This window comes from Eurypyga helias, unplaced genomic scaffold, assembly GCF_000690775.1.
Source record: "Eurypyga helias isolate BGI_N326 unplaced genomic scaffold, ASM69077v1 scaffold3709, whole genome shotgun sequence".
In the NCBI taxonomy this organism is placed as follows: domain Eukaryota; kingdom Metazoa; phylum Chordata; class Aves; order Eurypygiformes; family Eurypygidae; genus Eurypyga; species Eurypyga helias.
This window is the reverse complement of record NW_010273757.1, coordinates 12,744-31,117: the sequence shown is the minus strand read 5'-3', so window position 1 is coordinate 31,117 and position 18,374 is coordinate 12,744. Positions and strand designations below refer to the sequence as shown.

The window sequence follows — 18,374 nt, the reverse complement described above, 5'->3', positions numbered from 1 at the left end:
CTGGGAGTGTCCAAGGCCAGGCTGGATGAGGCTTGGAGCAACCTGGTCTGGTGGAAGGTGTCCCTGCCCATGGCAGGGCGTGGGGCTGGGGGGGCTTTGGGGTCCCTTCCCATCCAAACCATCCTGTGATTCTTGTAACTTCGAGTGGGACTGGGGTAGTCAGAAAGATGCGGTTGTGTCACTCCAGACTGCTTTCAGAGAGACCCTTTGCAGTTCGCCCCAAGGTCCTGTGTGACCCCAGGTGCTGCCTCATCGCTCGTGGTTTGCTGAAGGCACTGTAGGTGTGAGGCTGATAAGGGTGGGAGACATTTCCTAATGGTCAGGTTGGTCCATAAAACCTAATAAGTGGGTGGTTTTCCCCATGCGAGAGCATGGATGAGGAGTTGAGCTGCAAGGGGGGCAAGAGCGGCCCGTGTCCCCGAGGCTGCAGAGACACAGAGCCGGGAAGATGTAGCCCTGCGTCGGCCTCTGCTCTGTCTGAAGGTGGAGTGCTGGTTGTAGGTCTGAATGATACCTCCCCCGAGGAGGACTGGGAGTAGCCTTTCCACCTTTTCTAGAGCTGTAAATGGACAGGAGGGGTTGTAGGGTGTGTTGTCCTTCCATCATCTTTGACTTCCAGAATCGGAGGATAGATGGGGAGAGGTGGTCACTGTGCTTTTGAGGAAGAGAATAGCAAAGCTGGAAGAAAATAAGAAAAGGAAAGACTTTTTCTAAGAAATGTGAATATGGAAATAGTTGGATAACAGTCAGATTGAGAAATCCGAAAGAGGGGAGGTGGCAAGTTTATGGGACAAGGGTAAGGAACAGGGCCTCCTCTGCTGCATGTGGGGCCTTTGTTGTCCTGAGTCACAGAAAGCCTGTGATGAGTTTCTGCAGGAAAGGCTGGATCTGATCTCTGTGTGCCTGTTTGGTTACGTTCGGTCTTCACCTGAGAATGTGCTGTGACTCTTTGCAGCCGTCCTGGATAACGAGAGGTTAACAGCGGAGGAGATGGATGAAAGACGCCGCCAGAATGTGGCCTACGAATACCTTTGTCATCTGGAGGAAGCAAAGAGGTAAGACCAAGGGTTTAGAAACTGTGGGTACTTGAAAAGAAGTTGTGATACTTGGTAAGGGCAGCTTACGTGGCTGTACCGATTAATTTTAAACAAAAAACCTCAAACAGCCACCCCAGGAAGCAACCGACCCCTGATGTGCTTATTTCACGGGTAGCTCTAGGGCTCCAGCGTTCCCAGCCCTGGGTGGGTTGGTTCTCCCTGACACCTCACTGGGCTGTGTCTTGGCGCAGCATCACCTCGCTACTATCAACAGACATGAAGAGCCATGTCCATGTGATTTCCTTCCTCCTGACTGCGGCCTGTTACTGACGTCAGCTGGAGCAGGGTGTCCCCTTGCCTTTCTCTCTTGGGCTGAAACCCAGTTCTTGCATGTTTCTCCCTGGGCCCTGTTTCATAGATCCGTAGTGCTTCTTCCTGAATTGCTCTGACTTCGCCCACTCCCTGTCCTTCTGGAAGGGAACTGCCAAATCAGTGGAGTTTTCTGCCAGGAGCGTTAACACGCAGACTTACAAGAGCACAGGGACTGTTTTGGGTATCCTGGTAGACATGCTGGTATTCATGGAAAAACACCTACCACGGCAACAGCTTTAATATTTTCATTATGCTCCTGCTTAGTTATGGGGACTTACTCTTCAGATCAAGTTAGACTAAGGTTTCTTGGCCGTTTGTCTCCCAGGTATTGCCCTGGCTCTGGGGAGGCTCGGCAGTGAGCCTTTCGGTTGGCTGCACCTTGTCAGAAAGCAGGTGTTTTCAGTGTTTTGTCTCGGGATGAGCCGCCAGATGTTTCAGGTGCTGGAAACTAGCAGGCGCTGTGTTCAGGGGGAACGAAGCAGCAGCGCCGCCCAGAAGGCAGGCAGGGGTGCTGGAGCCTTCCTCGTACCCACCGTAGTGTCAGCACTCGCCTGTTAAGTGGAAAGGCTGCTTGGAGAGCCTCAGATGCCCCTTTTCCTGCCCTTGGCTCGCACTGGCTTAGCGGCCACAAGTTGTTGGTGCAGGTTTGGGTGGGAATTCCTGACTCCTGTAGCTGAAGCCACGCTTCGAGTGAGTTAAAGATTAACTGACCAGGAGGGGAGCAGACTCCTTAGTTTAATAATTGAGATACACAAGTGGGAACAGAAAGGCTCAAGTTCACAGTCTCCCAGGATATTTTCTTCCTCACTGAGCAGCCTTTTTTGTAAATTGCCCCTTGGATTTTCTCCTTACCCGTAGCCCAGCGGGAAGAGGTTGGTGGCATTGCTGGAAAGGCCTTTGTCTAACAGAACAACTAAACCACAACTGTGACAGATCATCAGGTTTGAAATGAGTGTCCTTGCTCTGAGATTTTCGGTATCTGACTTTTCTGGAAGTAGAGCAACTGGGACATAGTGGAAAAAGGGGATGATACTGGCTCTTGAACTGCGCACAACCAGGCACGAGACGTACTCTGAAGTGCCATCTGTGACAGTCATTTTGCCTTACGCAGGTCGGTATTTAACCCCTTGGATCACACCAGCCCCCCCTCTAATACCGGCTGGTCAGTACTGCGTGCTGGGGGGGGTCTGGAGGTGGAACTGGCTCTGTTCAGAGAACATCTGCAGTAATCCCGTCAGTGGCCTGTGGGGTAGAACCTCAAGGTGTCCCTGGTGCTGACCAGCCCTTTGAGGTTAGATAGGCGTGTTCTGGGTGGCATCCATCTGGTTGCATGTGTTTTATTTCAGATGTTTAACCCCTTGGAAATCTCCTGTATTTATTTTCTAACTTTAGAATGAGGCTCTTCTTTCTTTAAAGCACTTGTAATACTGCACCTTATTGGATTTTCACTGTTGCAGTCAAGAGAAATCTGCTCATTGATAAATTGCTGTGTTTGTGTGTCAGCAATCCTGATACCTTCATGTATAATCCAAGCTGCAGAATTACAGGAACTGGCATTTGGCTGAAGATGACCTGTAATTGCCACCAAAATTGACCCTCGAGACCAGGGGAGTGGCCTGGATGGTCACTAACGGACACAGCAGAACTTTTGTGGGCACAGACAGGATTTCCCTTTATTCCAGGCTAATCAAGACTTCATTTCTTTATTGTATTTCCATTTTATTCTCACTTGTAAATGGGGTCAGGTACTGGGTTTGGGTGGGTTGTTGGGTTTTTTTTATATGTGGGGTGGTGGATTTTTTTGTTCTCTGCGTCTGTCAGGTACAATGCAAGTCCGTGGTAGTTGTAACAGTGTTCATAGGTAATGTTACGCTTCTGACAGCTCTAAGTCGAAGTTGCCGCTGTTTAGCGATTCACCTCTCCATCTGGGCATCTGTCGGCTCCTGCCTGGACTTGAGGAGACACTGCTCCACAGTCCTGTGCTGCCGTCGATGACCTCATGCCGCTGGCAGGGAGGGGCTGTCTGCGTTGGAAGTGTCTGGGAATGCACATTCGGAGCTCTCTTTTTCCCAAGACGTGGGTGGAGAGAGGTGGGGGGAGAGCAGTGGTGGAATACCACCCTCTTCCCCTCGCTATGAATGCTTTGTTTATGACTCACTGGCAGGAGTACTGAGGGGTAGACCAGCAGCAGAGAGCAGCTGTCTGCGCAGAGCTGGGCCAGGGACCAGGGTTGGCTGTTTGCACGGTGGTTCCTGATGGAAAAGTGTGTGCGAGGCGAGGCGAGAGCAGCCCGAAATAACCCAAGTGACTGTCGGTCCCATGGAGTGCTCCTCGTAACCCTTATTGGCAAGAAAGCAGCGTTGTTTTGAGCTGCGACAACTCCAGTGCTGCTGTGCTTCCCAAGCATTTCAGCCTGTGCAGTTTCTCCTGGTAGGTGATGAGGGCAGTTGGCTTTGCCCCCAGAACACAGTTCAGTTCCTCACAACCCTGGGCTTGGTACTCGCCTGGAGGCTCTTCAGGGCACATTTTGTAGCAAACACAGCCGGTGTGATGGGATCCCTGTCACCAGGAGCAGCTGCGGTAACGGTTGGCCCTGGAACGCAGGGGAGCCCCGTATGTACTTCTGGAGGGGGATTTCAGTGCCAGAATCTGGTGGGGTTTGGGTTCAGCTGCATGTTGCCAGGGAGGGCGCATCAGCGGCTGGGGGAAGCGGCCTGTGTTACTCGCTCATCCTCACCTGTTGGTATCTGAACTGAAAATCTCTGGGTACTGAGAACCTTCAGGGACCCTTTAGCCATGGGCAGTGCTTCCTCTCCTGCAGCTGGGAGGCTGTGTCTTTTCCTGCACAGACTGCACTGGAACAGGCATTTCCACTTCTCCAGAAGAGAACATTCCTGAGGGGATAATTTATTTCACTTTGGTGTCGTTACTGCTCGCCGTCCGTCTCCTTGCGCGATTCCTTCGTCTATCCCGAGTTGGTGGAACGAGTTGTTTGAGAGAAGCTTTTGTGCGGGACTTTTCCCGGCCGCCTGATGCCCTTGCTCAGGTGAACTGGACGAAGAGCCGGGACTGCAGGTTTCCTGATGCACTGGGAGTGTGTGCCAAGTCTGCGGCTGGAGCTGAGCTGAGCACACTTGATGTCCCTCCGGAGGGGCAGCAATCTGCTGGAGCACGAGGCTCCTCTGCTGATAAAATGAGCAGCATGGTCTTCCCAAAGCACCTGTGCTGGTGGCAACATGGGGCCATGCAAAGCCTTGAGCTGTATCTTCATGCCTGTTTTCAGATGGCTTACGTACACACTGCTTGCGGGAAAGAAATCATGTTTTAACCTCCTCTGGCAGTTCAGTACTGCTCAGTCGCTCGCTCACCTCCCTTCCCCCGCCCGCAGTAGAGAAGGCTCGGAGGAAAAGACAAGGAAAGCTCATGAAGTGAGATAAGAACCAATGGGTAATATAAGTGACGACGACAGTGATACTAATACTAACAACACTACTACAGAGTAATTAAAATGATAGAGAATAGCACCTAGGATACAGGAGCTCACCATGTGCCAGGTCCCAGGGCAGTGAGAAATCCTCTCTGACAGCCCCAGAGCAGGGAACCCCTGACCCCTCAACCCACTAACAGAAGAGCTGCCCCCACCGCTAACAAAGGAGGGACGACCTGGCTCTCAGCCAGCCAGAAGCCTTAAGGATCCCCTCCAGGCCACCTTCCCACCCTCGAACTGCACGTGTGCCCCCCAGCCTTAGCCTGGCCGTGGAATGAGACTGATCCTGTGGCTGCTCCGGGCGGGACAGGAGCTCCTTCTTCCTGGCAGCAGCACAGGAGTGCTCCCCTTCCGCTCTGGCCACTGCTGTAGCTGTGCGTGGCTTCCTTGGTGTGCCCGCAGAGAATTGCGCTGGAAGGGCTAAGGGGATGTGAGTGGAGGCGCGTGGACGTGGAGGCACCACGCGCAGCAGGGAAGGGCTGTTGGAACGGCTGGTGTTTGAGGATGGGTGTGCTGGCAGCCAGCCATCGAGACCCCGGCGTGTTTGTGTTGAGGCTCACCAGACCTTTGGAGGCAGTGCGTAGCGAATAAATCCGGATGGGTCCTGGAGGTGGCCCAGGACAGAGGTGGTCATTGCTGTCAGCTCCAAAATCCGCATGTGGCTGCCAACTGCGGCAGAGCCCAGGAGATGTGAGAACATGACAACTAACATCCTTCACCCTCCCTGTCAGGGAGCAGATCCTGGGCCCCAGATCGTGGGTGGCTGGGCCGAGTGTAAGGGCCGCTGCTGGGGGGGGCAGCTTGGACAGACTTCCTGGGCACCAGCTGCTTTCTGGTGCACCTGAGACTGAGAGAAGCCTGTTGGGATTTTGGTGCTTGTGGCTGATAGAGTTGGCTTCCCCCTTCCATCAGGTCCTACTTTCCTACGCTGTCGGTAGAAGGATGCACCTGCATTTCCTCCTCATCTGCCAAATTACAGGTTCCCTGAACACCGGCTTTGGTCCGGAGATGAACGCGAGAGCTTTTACTGCTTTGGAACAGGTGACAAAGGTTTGAGTTTCTGTTACAGCTCGATAGATTTCTCCAAACTCTGAGCTGAAAGTGAAGAGTGCTGCTTTGATGGAGAACTGAGGAGCGTTACAGACCAACAGACAGTGGGAATGTGCAGTAGGAAGCAGCTCTTGCTCAACAGAGCATTTCAAATTACAATTCCGATTGATTGTCATGTGGTAATTTCTGGTGTAATTTTGGCAGTCGTGAAGGGACCTGACTTGCTGTGTCCCACCGAGATGAGCAAAGCCCTGGGAGGTTACAGCTGGTTTCGGACGTACCCACTTGGGCAGACTTTCTAGGGCTGACGCTGAGCACCGTCTCTCTTGTTTCCCGGAATGTCGGTTGTTGAGCCACGGCGGAAGCCAACCTCCCTTCCCCTCCTTCCGCCCCTGTGGATTTGAATATGCTCTTTGGAGAGTGAAATCCCAAACAAGTATTGTGGGAGCCTTCCTTTAGCCGGGGCACCCACTGTCCGGAATGTGCTGGTGTCCCTCGGCCTGCTCTGTGAGCCTCATGTCTGGGATGAGTTGGCAGGCAGAAGCTGGAAATGTTGGAAATGAGAGTGGGACGTGGCAGTGCAGGACACAGAGGGATAGGGGAAGCCAGTGACGAGCAGATACAGACCCGAGGGTGGGCAGGCCCATGGGCAATTAGGGAAAGGGCAGTTGTTCTTTCTGGAGGTTTTGTTCTGAGTGGAATGCTCGGTGTTCGGAACAGATGGGTGTGCTGTGGCTTGTGTCCTGTGCTCTGGATGCTGGTGAGCCGCGTTCCCTTGCGCCTGGCAGTTACGCTGGGGGCACTGAGCCAACCTGGCAGAGGGTTCTGCCCTCTTCTCCTTGCAGTTTTTCTACCAAATTCTTGCCAAATTTTCCTGTTTCAGCAGCCCGTGGATGAGCTGTTACCGCAGCCTCTGTTGCCTGAGGAAGATGGTCTCATTTACTGCATGTCAGAAATCCGTCAAAACGAACTGCTCTAAAATAAAAGCCCTTTTGAACATGGGACAGGTGCGGTCTGTTGCAGGTCCCTGGTTTTGGAATGCAGCCGTACAGCAGTGCTGAAGCTAAGGGACTGCCCAAGCCCGGAGCATGTGAACCTTTCGGGTCGTTGCTGCTGTCGGCTGGTTTTCGCTTTGGTAAATAACGTGCAAATTTTCCATTTATTTTCTTGTGGACAAAACTTTTGTTTACCTTCAACGTGCCCCCCAGATGGCTGAAAGGAGAGGATGGCAGTGCTTCCAGTCCCTCCCCAGGCCCTCCTTTGGAGTAGCAGGAAAGCCTGTACACCCGCAGCACAGGCTGGGACTGCTTTTCTTACTGCCTTTGTTTTTTTTGGAACCCAGACTGGCCGCCTTTACTGTGCGGGACTTTTGCATAGTGTCCTGGCATTTGATGGAGTTAGATCATTAAGGTATCCAATGCTGATTTATTTGAGACTCCAAGTAGCGCGAGGTCGGCTACATCGTTCCAAGGGATTAGCATTTACACGTGTTTTCCAATAAGAGTGTTTCCTGCTTCAAGTTCTGGCTCTTATTTCTCACTGTCTTTGGCTGGCTGAGACTCCTGCTCATGCTCCATTTATGCTGCTTAAGAGTGATTACGTAGTCCCTAACGGCCAGTTTGCTGACGTGGCAAGTCACCTGCACTTTCCCTTGGGCTGGAGGATGGGGGCATTCTCCTGTCGGCTGACTGGGCTGAATCTGCTGGCTGAGCCCCATGCGCCTCCGGAATGCCAGGGAAGCTGCTGGCATCTGTCGCTGCGGTCAGAGAAGGCGATGTCTCTTTTATAGGTGTGCCCTGGCAGTGCCCCTGGCACTGCCCCTTTTTCCTCCCTACAGCTGTAAATTCACAATCCCAGCCTACAGTTACGCCTGTTCTTGCTTCCTGTTACTCTGGCCATGTGCTTTGCTCTTCCTTCTTTACCCCCCTCTCCCCAGTACATCACCTTCAAGTGTGTTTTTGTCTTTCTTTTTGCTTTGTCTTAAGTAATGATTTTTCACTTGCCGACCATGGGTTTCAGTTGGCCGAGGACAGTAGCTTTGATCGATTTCTGTTTCACATCTTCCTCGAACAAGGTCCCTGCTGGAGATTTTCTTTCACCCCCAGCTGCTGTAAAGCTTCTGCCTTTTCCTCCACGTAATGCCATCTGCAGCAGCGTTCCCTGTCCTTCACTGGGTTTGGGAGCACCACGGCGCGTGTTCTCGTTTGGTTTTCGGCGTGTGCTTTCCTTACCCAGCGCTCCTGCTGTCTTGTCCTGTGCCGCCTTCCTGGCGCGCTGTGGGCTCTCTGGGCAGGGCTGGCTCGGGCATAATGTGCCGATGCACAACAAATGGCTTGTGCATCACTGGGGCTTCTGTGTAGCACAAGAAATAATAATTTCCTGCGGTGGGCTGACCATAGCTGGCTGCCACTTGCCCACCAAGCCATGCTCTCTCTCTCTCCCTCCTCAACAGAACAGGGGGAGACAATAAAGTGAAAGACTGGTGGGTCAGGGTAAGGACGGGGAGAGATCACCTGGCAATTCCCGTCCTGGGCAGAAGAGACTTGGGAAAATTTATTTATTCTCAATCAAATCAGAGTAGGATAATGAGAAATAACAAATCTTAAATCACCTTCCCCATATCTTTCACTTCTTCCCGGGCTCAGTGTCACTCCCAACTTCTCCATCTCCTCCCCCCGAGCAGTGCAGGGGGACGGGGCGTGGGGGTTGCGGTCAGCTCACGCGTTGGCTCTGCCGCTCCTTCCTGCTCGTGCTCTTGTTCCGCTCCAGCCGGGGTCCCATGGGGCACAGCTCTTCATGAACTGCTGCCGCGTGGGTCCCCGACATGGGGCGCCGTCCTTCAGCAGCAGCCTGCTCCAGCCTGGCTCCCTTGTGGCGCCACGGGGCAGCCGGGCCCCCTCTCTCCGGGGGGCCACAGCTCCTGCCAGCAGCCTGCTCCAGCACAGGCTGCCCACAGGGTCACAGCCTCCTACGGGCATCCCCTTGCTCTGACATGGGGGCCTCCCCTGGCTGCAGGGGAGTCTCTGCCCCCCATAACCCTCCACAGCTGTAAGGGCACAGCCAGCCTCACCATGGTCTGTACCATGGGCTGCCAGACACCTCTGCTCCAGGCAGAGCAGAGCACCTCCTGCCCTCTTTCTCCCTGACCCCGGGGGCTACGGGGTTCCTTCTCCACCACGTTCTCTGTAGCGCAGCCAGTTTGGCCCCATCTTAACTCTGTTATCCCAGAGCTGCTGCCACTGTCGCTGGTGGCTAGGCCTTGGCTGGCAGCGGGTCTGTCCTGGAGCTGCTGGAACTGGCACTGTCTGACGTGGGGGGAGCTTCTGGCATCTTCTCACAGCAACTGCCCCTGTAGCCCCCCCGCCACCAAACCCTCAGCATGTAAACCCAATGTGCTTGTGTAGACATAAGCGTGGCGTGATGGTCCTTAGGTTTTCCCTGGCTGAAGGGAAGGTCGAGACTTGTGCTGAGCCTCCCCGTCCTGTAAGAGAATCTCTCAAACCTAAATAAGTTGTTTGCGTGGACCCTTGATACATGTGTGCGCACACAGCCTTGCCCCGCTTGGGCCCGCAGGGGTTATCCAGGGCAGAGGGCTGAAGGCCAGCTGGGGAAGCAGCTGGATGCCGCTCGTGTCTGAGCCGTGGCCTGCCGCTCCTCCTTGGGATTGCTGCAGTGCGCAGCGTGGAGTGCTGGCCGGCTGTGGGTGAGCTCTGGGCTTGTGGCTCGCAGCTAAAGGGAAGGAGAATGTTAGTTTACCAAAGATGTTTAAAAGACCTTTTTTAAACGACCTTCTGTTCTGTAATTTATTGCAGCATGTAGCATGCTGCCTTGGTTGACAATGTTGTGTTCAGTCGTGTGACGGGCAGAGGGATGAGGGGAAAAAGCACAGGGAAGCTTCCTGTGGCCAAGTCCAGTCGAAGGGTGAGGGATTTTCAGTTAAAAAACCCAAACCAAACAACCCCCAAAATCCTGACACAGAGCAACAGCTTCAAAGGTGTGATGTTATTTAAGAAATGTTCCTGCAAGTAAGAGCTGATCCTTGCTGGGTACTGCAGGAGGGAGGAGCTGGTGTACGTGAGTGCTTCTGGAGGCGTTGCTGGGTGTCCAGAGACAGCTCTGGTGACGTGAATACAGTTAAAACCCTGATTTAGGTGACTAAACCCAGCCTCTCTGTTAATTACAGGTAATACCACTTTGGCCTGGGTATTAAAGCAAAATGTGTTGAAGTTTTATGTTCTTTCTGTGTGAGATAAACCAGTGAAAGCAAATCTAAAGCTCATTTTATGCATTTCAATAGTTCTGTGATTCCCAAATCCATGTTTGCACATTAGATAAACTCACATGTGACATTCTTAAACTTCTGCTAAAGCTTCATCGACTGAATATGTGCTCTGTACAGTAACTTAGGTGTGAGCAGAGAGGGCATATATAACGGAGCAATCGCCTGTCTGCATCTCTCGCTGGCCCCTGTCAGAGTCGGGGTGTTGGGGCGATGTGAAGCGGGAGCCTTTGGTCTGGTGCCAGGAACAGGCAGAGGCTGCTGTGCCGTCTGCCCGTCCCTGGCATTTGCTTCCTGGGTTAAACGTGGCTGGGGCAGCCAAAGGCATTGCCAACACCACTCCCCGGGCTGCTCGGCTGGGCAGTTCGGGGAGATGCTGCTGAACAGCCCGAGAGCAGCAGCAGGCACAGAGCGGTTGCCGGCAGGGATGGAGGCGATCCTCCAGCAGCTGGGAGGCTTCAGTGTTCGCAAGGTATTTGTCCCTGCCCCTTTCTGGCATTTGGTTGATACCTCTCACCTCTCTTGCGGAACTTCTGGTGCTCATTTGGGAATGTGGATATTCCACCACCCCCACCCCTGCCCCTGCAATTCTCCATGGGCAGGAAGGTGGGAAGTGTGTAGGTGCCAGCTTGGGCTGCCCGTGCTGTGCTCCAGCGCGGAGGGGAGCATGGAGCTGCCTGCGGAGCCGTTTGTAACGTGGCGGCTGTGCTGTTTGGATGAAGTTAAACTTTGCTGGTCTTCACTGGCCGCTCTGGAGATGTGAGCAGGAACCTTTCCTTCAAGAGCAGTAGGCAAACAGTTTCCTGCACCGATGAGTGAAGGAGGAGAGGGCAGTGCTGTGGGGCCAGCGTAGGGCTTGGAATTGCAGGGCTTTATTTTAAGACGTGGTGTGCTGTGATAGTCTGGGGGATGGACTTCCCTGTCTTCCTGTAGATGACTGCGTTTAAAGATCTGTTAGTTCCCTGAGAGGGACCAGTATCCGCAGGGATCTCAGCCCTGATGTTCTGGGTTTAGCTCGTTTAACTGTGCCTCGAGCTCTTGCCGGAGCTCTTCCCAGCTCATCCCACCTCAACGTGTGACACTGGGTGAAAAGATCCTGGTGTTTGTGTATCACAGTTCCGCGACCTTCTGAGAGACTTGCCTCTACTAAAAATCAAGATGGCCCTTTCCTTAGGGAATATGTTGGCGGTCCTTTAGCTAATGGAGTGCTGGGCACACGTGGAGCCTCCCTCTGAGGTCGGTGGGACGTCACTTCAGCAGTGGGGTGAGTTGTCAGGCCCTCGCCACTTACAGTCCTTCTCTGAGCTGTGATCTGTAGCATGAAGTCGTCAGTCGCTCTGTCTTGCCTTGTGGGGTGAGAGCGAAGGAGTTGGTTGGTCAGATGACTGATGTTATTTTTCCCAGTCCTTGCTAACGGAGCAGTGTTCCCCTGAGGAGTTTGAGGGCAGCATCGCTTGAGAGTGCCCTGTCAATTCCTGACATTAGGTTTTTCAGGTTTTCATGGTCCTGTCTTCCCCGGAAAGGCCTGACTCTAGTCTGCAGGTGATGGTCGTAGCTGCACCTAGCTATTCAAGGAGCTTTTTCTGGGAAAATTCTGGGGGAGAATTCTGCGTTTCATAGCAGTAGGAGTGACTGATTAGAAAGGTGCAATTACTACTTTAATTAACTACTAGTTTCAGTGAAATTGCAGTCCAACATCACCTATGCAGTCGTGGTGAAATTTGACTGAAGAATTAATTCTGGGTTACAGTTTTTTCTGTGCTGATGAGAGGGAGGGAGCGGAGTGGAAACTGCTGAAGTTGCAAAAAAGAACTCCAGGTTTGCGTGGGAAGGTCATGGATGGCACATCGCTGTGATGTCCAGAAGGAGCGGAGGTGCTGCCCATCAGCTGTGTTCCACTCCCCTCCCCTTGGGGCTTGAGAAACCCTTTCCTCTTGTCCATCTGGAAATTGCACATTTATTTCTGCTTTTTAAGGCTGGCAGGTGTTAATTTGAACGGGAGTGCATGAGCCTGTGAACAGAACAGGCACAGCGTAAGGCGCTTTGACAGACAGCAGCGCTTTGGCTTCTGGCCTGGCAGAGGGTGAAGCAACGCTGCAAGAGCCAGGTGTGTTCCTGTGTGTGAACTGCCTGAGGTTTGTAGTCACACTGACACCCACTTGGGAACCTGTTGTGACAGGTAGGAGTGCGTTGAGACAGCCCGTGTTTGAATTCCGGGCGGTTTCTCGTACTTCATGGAGATGTTTCAACAGAAGCGTGGGCTCTGTCCCTTGGCGAGGCCCTAAGGGATGCGGTTTAGGCCTTCCTAGCTTGAACCAAGTGGGTGGGTGTTTGTGTCGGCCCAAGAAGGTTCTTGGGAGGGTATTACGATGCCTGTTGCTGGCGTGCAGACTCTTCTGGGGCTTGGAGCTGTGTTCTCTCGCGGTCTTCGGCATGCACGTGACTGTACAGAAGGGACAGGGCAAAGTGCTGTTTATGGGGCAGGGAAGAATTGCACCAGATCTCAGGCCCCTTCCCACCTCAGAGGCTCTGTGAAGGTTGGGTTGGAGCATCACAACAAGCACAGCCTTGTGGGATGGGAAGACCGTGATGTGAACGACAGTGCTGGACTTGCTATATGGTGTCCCTTGGATAGTGGTCCGGAACTTGTAAACTTACGCCATGTTTTCTCTGGCGCTCCTGTTGTTATCTGCATTTTCCTAGAACTTGAAGTTGGAGGAGATCTAAGGTTTTTTTGGACAAACACAGCAAAACTCAGGAAAATAGTCATTTTCAGAAGATTAAGGTTCTTTGTAGCTCGTGTACGAAAGTTGGCCAGGTGTTTTGCAGGAAGAAAAGGTTTCTGGGACCACTACTCCTTGTGGCTTTTCCAGGCTCCCTGTTCTGCAAGCCCCTTTTCTTGAGCTCAAGCTGTGCTCCATCGTGTAACAGTGTCTCCCTTAGGATTTAAAGTGCCCCCCCAGTTTAGCTGTCTGTGACTCACAATCCGTCAGTTGCCGTGAGGGCTTCTTGGAGAACATTCTGCTCCAGCAGCTGTGCAGCAGCTCGACTTTTAGTCCCTTTAGGAGGGTGCTTGCGTTCCTGTTCATTGGGGTAAGCTGCCCAAATGCGACAGTCTGAGCCACAGACCACGTGCGTCGCATCAGAAAGGGGAGTGTTGCACCAAGTCTCTTACTGCAGGAGAGCTGATGCTTTCCCGGCTGGACTAGGCTCCAATTAGTAATTTCCTGTACGTGCTTTTCCACTTCAGAATTGTTACTTGCCCTTTAAGTGCGCTGGACCTGAAGTACTAAAGGTGAGCGCCATGAGACTGAGGTCATGAGTACTGGTTTCACGTGGACTAGGGGGACTGAGCATCCTTTGCCATGTGGAAGCTTCTCTAATACAGGGTATTTTGATTGCTATCTTACTTGGAACTCCTCTGACGTGTAGCCCCTGCCATCTGCACCCCCATCCCTTCCCAGTGTGACGTTGGAGCTGTTCCCGTTGAATACTCAACTTCCCTCAGGACTCGTCGAACTGGTTTGCTTTCAGTAACTTGTACTTTGCCTGCGTTCCTCAATCCCGTGCCGTGTCCTTCGGGCTGTAGTTGTTTTCTGTACCTTACAGGCGTTGCAGAAACAGTCTTCACGTTGTGTTCCTGGGTTGGACAGCAGGGAGCGAGGCCGGGGCGGGAGGAACCTTGGCTGCACATCAGCTGCTGTTCAGTGGCCAAGTGGTGACTTTCACGTAGAGGGCCCAGAGGGGTCACGGGCATGCCTATGTTCTTTCCGGAGAATGTGCCCTGTGATGGAACGCTGCGGTGGTCGGGTCTGTTCACATTGGAGAAGGCTCAAGGGGGACCTCGTCACAGTGTTCCAGTACATACGGGGTGGCTGTGAAGAAGCCGGAGGCTCTCCCCGCAGGGAGCCTCATGGGAGGGAAGGGGGATGCTGGGGGCAGGTTTCAACTTCATAGGAGAAGAAACGTTTGCAGTGAGAAGAGTGAACTGCTGCGCCAACCTGGCCAGTGGCGTGGGGGTGCCCGCCGCTGGAGGTGTTCCAGCCACAGCTGGGCAGGGCGCCGGCTGATCTCATCCAGGCGTCCTTCCCGCAGGTTCCTTCCGCTCGGGCTGTTCGGCGCATACACCAGGCAGTGAGACCAGTTACCGTCTCCAGGTAGCCAGATGCTGTCCAGGGGCGTCAGGAAGGCGAGTGGAATCCTTGAGTGTACGAGGCCAGAGGCGTGGAAGTGCTGCTTGGATGTACCTGGTCAAACAGCGGTTTGGGTGCTTCTCCAGGATACGAACGGGTACTTCTTGTCTGCAGAGTACCTGCTCTTGTGCGGGGGCGGCAGGGCAGTCCTCCTCCCCCTGCACACCCCGTCTGGTGTCACAGTGCCTTGCTTCGGGTCCCACTGCCAGCCTGGCATTCCCTGTGGCTCCGCCGCCATTCCAGCCGGTTCCGTGTTTGCTGGTCGAAAGTTTCCACGCGCAGCGGTTGTAGCCTGGGTGCTCAGAGCAGAGGCTGCAGTTGTCGCCTCATGCGCTTTATGAAGAGTTCGGTGAGATGTTAATTAGGGGATTCACGCTCGTTCTGGGTGTTGGGAAGGACGAGGAGTGAGTGGGATGGCTGGGGAATGAGAAGCCAGCAGAGGCTGGAAGAATGTGGTGTGTTGGCGCCATCCTGCAGAAAACCACTCGGGTGGTGGGAGGGCGTCAGCAGCGGCGCAGACTCTCTCTTGCTATTGCTCGTGAGCTCTTGGTCCTGAGGAATGTGTGGATGCCCTCTTCTCTTCCCCTCCCTCCAGGTTCCCCTGAACCTGCAGGGCTCTGTCCGTGGGAGGCCTGGCTGCTGTGACAGCCCCACTGGGAGGCTCGTGGCACTTCTCTCGCCTGTGTTTGCTTTTCAGAGGCGTCACCTCTGCTGGGAGCTGTGGGGGAGCTGGGTGTGAGGGAAGGGCTTTCCTGGGCGAAGGGGAGGGGCCTGAAAACTGAGTAGTTGTTTGCACTTAGGTGGAAGAATCAGTAGAGCTGAGATTTGGAGACTGTAAGGGGCTCGTAGTAGGTGCTTCATGGTGAGCAGCTGGGGAACGTTGGTGACTTTTCTTTTGAGGTAACTCCACACTTTTCTGTTACCCAGAGAGGAATACAGGTCTTGGAAGCAATTGGAATAACAAAGAAACAGCAGTGAAATCAAGCTGTAAACCCTCTCATGCATCCTGAATATTCTTGTGAGCATAACTGCTGCAGAATCCACAAACAGCATCAGGGATTAGATGTTAAAAGTCCAACCAGACAAAACACCGGAAGGGCAAGAGGGATGAATGAAAAATTGAGGAGTTTCTGCTATATTTGCTCTGCAGTCAGTTTTTAGATGCTCTTGGGTGTAGGCATTGGAATTGCTAAAACTGATTTTATCTTTGAAGCTAAATCGTGAGCTGAAGAGAAACATGATGGTGAGATGGTGTCTTAATTACTTGTGAAACTTATTACTGGACTCTGTACGTCTGTAATGTTCTGTCCGAAGTGTTACTGACCAGTGTTCTAAGGACACGCGTAGTAGTGCTGTGCCTGCTTTCAGCCCCTAATGCCCAGTAAATGCTGTGCTGGAGTGACAGCAGAAGCATCGTGAGACTTGTGTAGGATGGGGTTGTGTTCACAAATTGGAAATACACCTGTGTGACCAACTATTCTTGCACTTCCAGGTGGATGGAGGCGTGTCTGAATGAGGAGCTACCTCCCACAACAGAGCTGGAAGAAGGATTGAGAAACGGAGTCTACCTGGCCAAACTTGGGAACTTCTTCTCCCCTAAAGTGGTTTCTGTGAAGAAAATCTATGATAGAGAACAGACTAGATATAAGGTGAGAGCTCTTGGCTGGGGATACTGCTTCAGGTAGACGTCTAAGGTAGGAAGATGTGCACACGGAGGTACTGTGGGCAAGTAAGCGGGACGCTAGTTTTATTAGTATTACCTGAGAAATTCACCCTTCACTCTGGAATATGAGTGGGACTCTTGGCTTCATGTCCGAGCTTGGGCTCACGAGAGGGAATGTGCCACAGACACTCCATATAACTGTTTGCAGAGGACTCCGGACTTCTCTTCTTTCGGAGTTCTGTTTTCACTCCCTGTCTAATGAACTTCCCTGATGTGCTGGGCCGCTGTGATACTTTGTTTGTTACTGCCTTCCCCCTAATTCCTGCCTATTTTTATTTCAGGCAACTGGTCTCCACTTCCGCCACACAGATAATGTAATCCAGTGGCTGAATGCCATGGCTGAGATTGGCCTCCCCAAGGTAATTTCTGGGTTGTAGGTGCAGATAAGTAAATCGTCTCAGAAAGTCTTTACATCCCGTGGAAGCATTTGCTGTTACCCAGCAATCAGCAGACTTCACCCAGTTAATTCTGCATTTTCTAGATTTGCGCCCCTATAGAAATTCTCTCGTAAAACTTGGGGACAGGTTTCATTCTGCTCTGTGTGCATGAGGGCGATGAGGAGCAGAACAGTTCCTTCTGCTGCACCACATCCTTAATCTTGCTAATCTTGCACAACGTCTGCGTTCCGTTGTATTGCCGTGCATCTTTTGGGCAATATCTGAGCTGCAGTTTGATTGTGGAAGTTTCTGCAGAAATCTGTGGTAAGAGAAGCAGTGCAACAGAAAACGCCACGTTCTCTGCTTCTTCAGATTTCCTGATGAAATTTTCCCGTGGAAATGTTCTTGGCATAGCTCAGTCCAATATAAACCATTGGCTTCCGGGGGGGAATGATCAAATGATCTCTCGCCTTTCCCCATAGTCCTCGCTGATACCTGGTGAGCCGGTGTCTTGGTGGGCACGGCCAAGGAGGGCTGTACTCATCCCCGCGTGCAGAACGTGCCTAGCAAAGGGGAGCCCTGGTTTAGGTGGTAGAAACAAAATGATTCGCGCTTCCAGGGGGAGAAGTGTTGGGCTGGGGAAGAGGAGCTGCGCTGTGGGCTGTTTGCTAGTGTCCTGCAGACCTGGGCTTATTGCCGCTGCGCAATTTGGCCATGCAGTGCGAGTGTAATTCATACTGGTAACTTTGGTTTATCTTTAGATATTCTACCCAGAAACTACAGACATCTATGACCGCAAGAACATGCCACGCTGTATCTATTGTATTCATGCACTCAGGTGAGTCATTCTAGGCAGAAATCTAATCGCTTCTGGAATCTTCCTACAAGCGCGAAAGGTGAGAGGGGGCAGAGCTGGACTGGAGGCTGGATGAGGACGGATGTTCTAGCACAACGGTCTCACCAGGGCAGAGCGAAGATCCATGGAGCCAGTGTTTTGCCTTGGTCGGTGGCCAGTTCAGATGCTGAAGGAAAGAGCCAATCAAGCATGTTGTGATTACTCCCTTCCCATCCCAGTTCTTACCCTCCCTCTCTGCTGTCTGAGGCAGAGCTAAACATTTTGGGACTTAAAGGAAAGGCTGAAGCCCTAAAAGGTGTCTGTGAGAGAGGAAAATACTGGGTTATCCAGGGGTCGGTCAGACCACGAACGGAAGGCAGCGTGGTGACAGCACGGAACTGCAGCCTGTGTCCGGACGGCTGCGTAACGGTTACAGGAAGCGCTGCTGAGAAGGCTCTGAAATTCTAAAATCTCATGTGGAACAAGTAGGATAATCCTAGTTCTGGAGAAAACTGGGAGGGTTCAGTTGTTGATGCTTTGCCCTCCAGTTTGGCAGGACAGCATGCTGCATGCTTTGTGCTTTTTAAGAGCTTTTTCGTTTGGCTTGTCTCCCCCCAGCCAGCTGGTTTGAATGCGGCTGTGGCTTTCGGCACATGGCGAGATTTCTGTTGCAAAAGGATCCTGTTTGTAGCACCAGCCAGGTGACTGAGCACGGGATTGGATCTTCGTCTGCTGCTCGCGTGGTTGCCGTTCTCAGGGGTGGCCTGTGCTGCTCTCTGGTGTGTTGCCAGTGTGAAATCCCTGGGGGTGGATTGCGGTTATCTGAACGCTGCTGGGTGTTTCAGATTGCTGTGGATGAAATTACTGTTTGTAGAAGTGAGCTCGATCCCAAACCTGGATGTAAAATGAGTTATCTGTGCAGGGCGATTCGTTTGGAGGTTCTAGAGCAGTGAGCAGAGCGGTGGTGGGCTACGCTGCCAAGACCAGCGCTCCTTTTTGTTACGGCTACACCGGCTCCTTG

The 18,374-nt window shown here is 52.7% G+C and overlaps 1 protein-coding gene across 1 annotated transcript in view; it reads left to right on the top strand.

Moving 5' to 3' along the window:
• Positions 1-960: 960 nt before the first annotated feature.
• LOC104515553 (ras GTPase-activating-like protein IQGAP1) overlaps positions 961-18,374 on the top strand; it is a gene marked incomplete at its 3' end in the record, with an annotated part of 29,400 nt that continues 11,986 nt past the window's right edge. Inside the window, exons 1-4 of the mRNA XM_010159570.1 lie at positions 961-1,055; positions 15,911-16,067; positions 16,423-16,500; positions 17,280-17,356. Coding sequence (XP_010157872.1) covers positions 991-1,055; positions 15,911-16,067; positions 16,423-16,500; positions 17,280-17,356 — 377 coding nt within the window. The remainder of the gene's footprint in view (positions 1,056-15,910; positions 16,068-16,422; positions 16,501-17,279; positions 17,357-18,374) is intronic.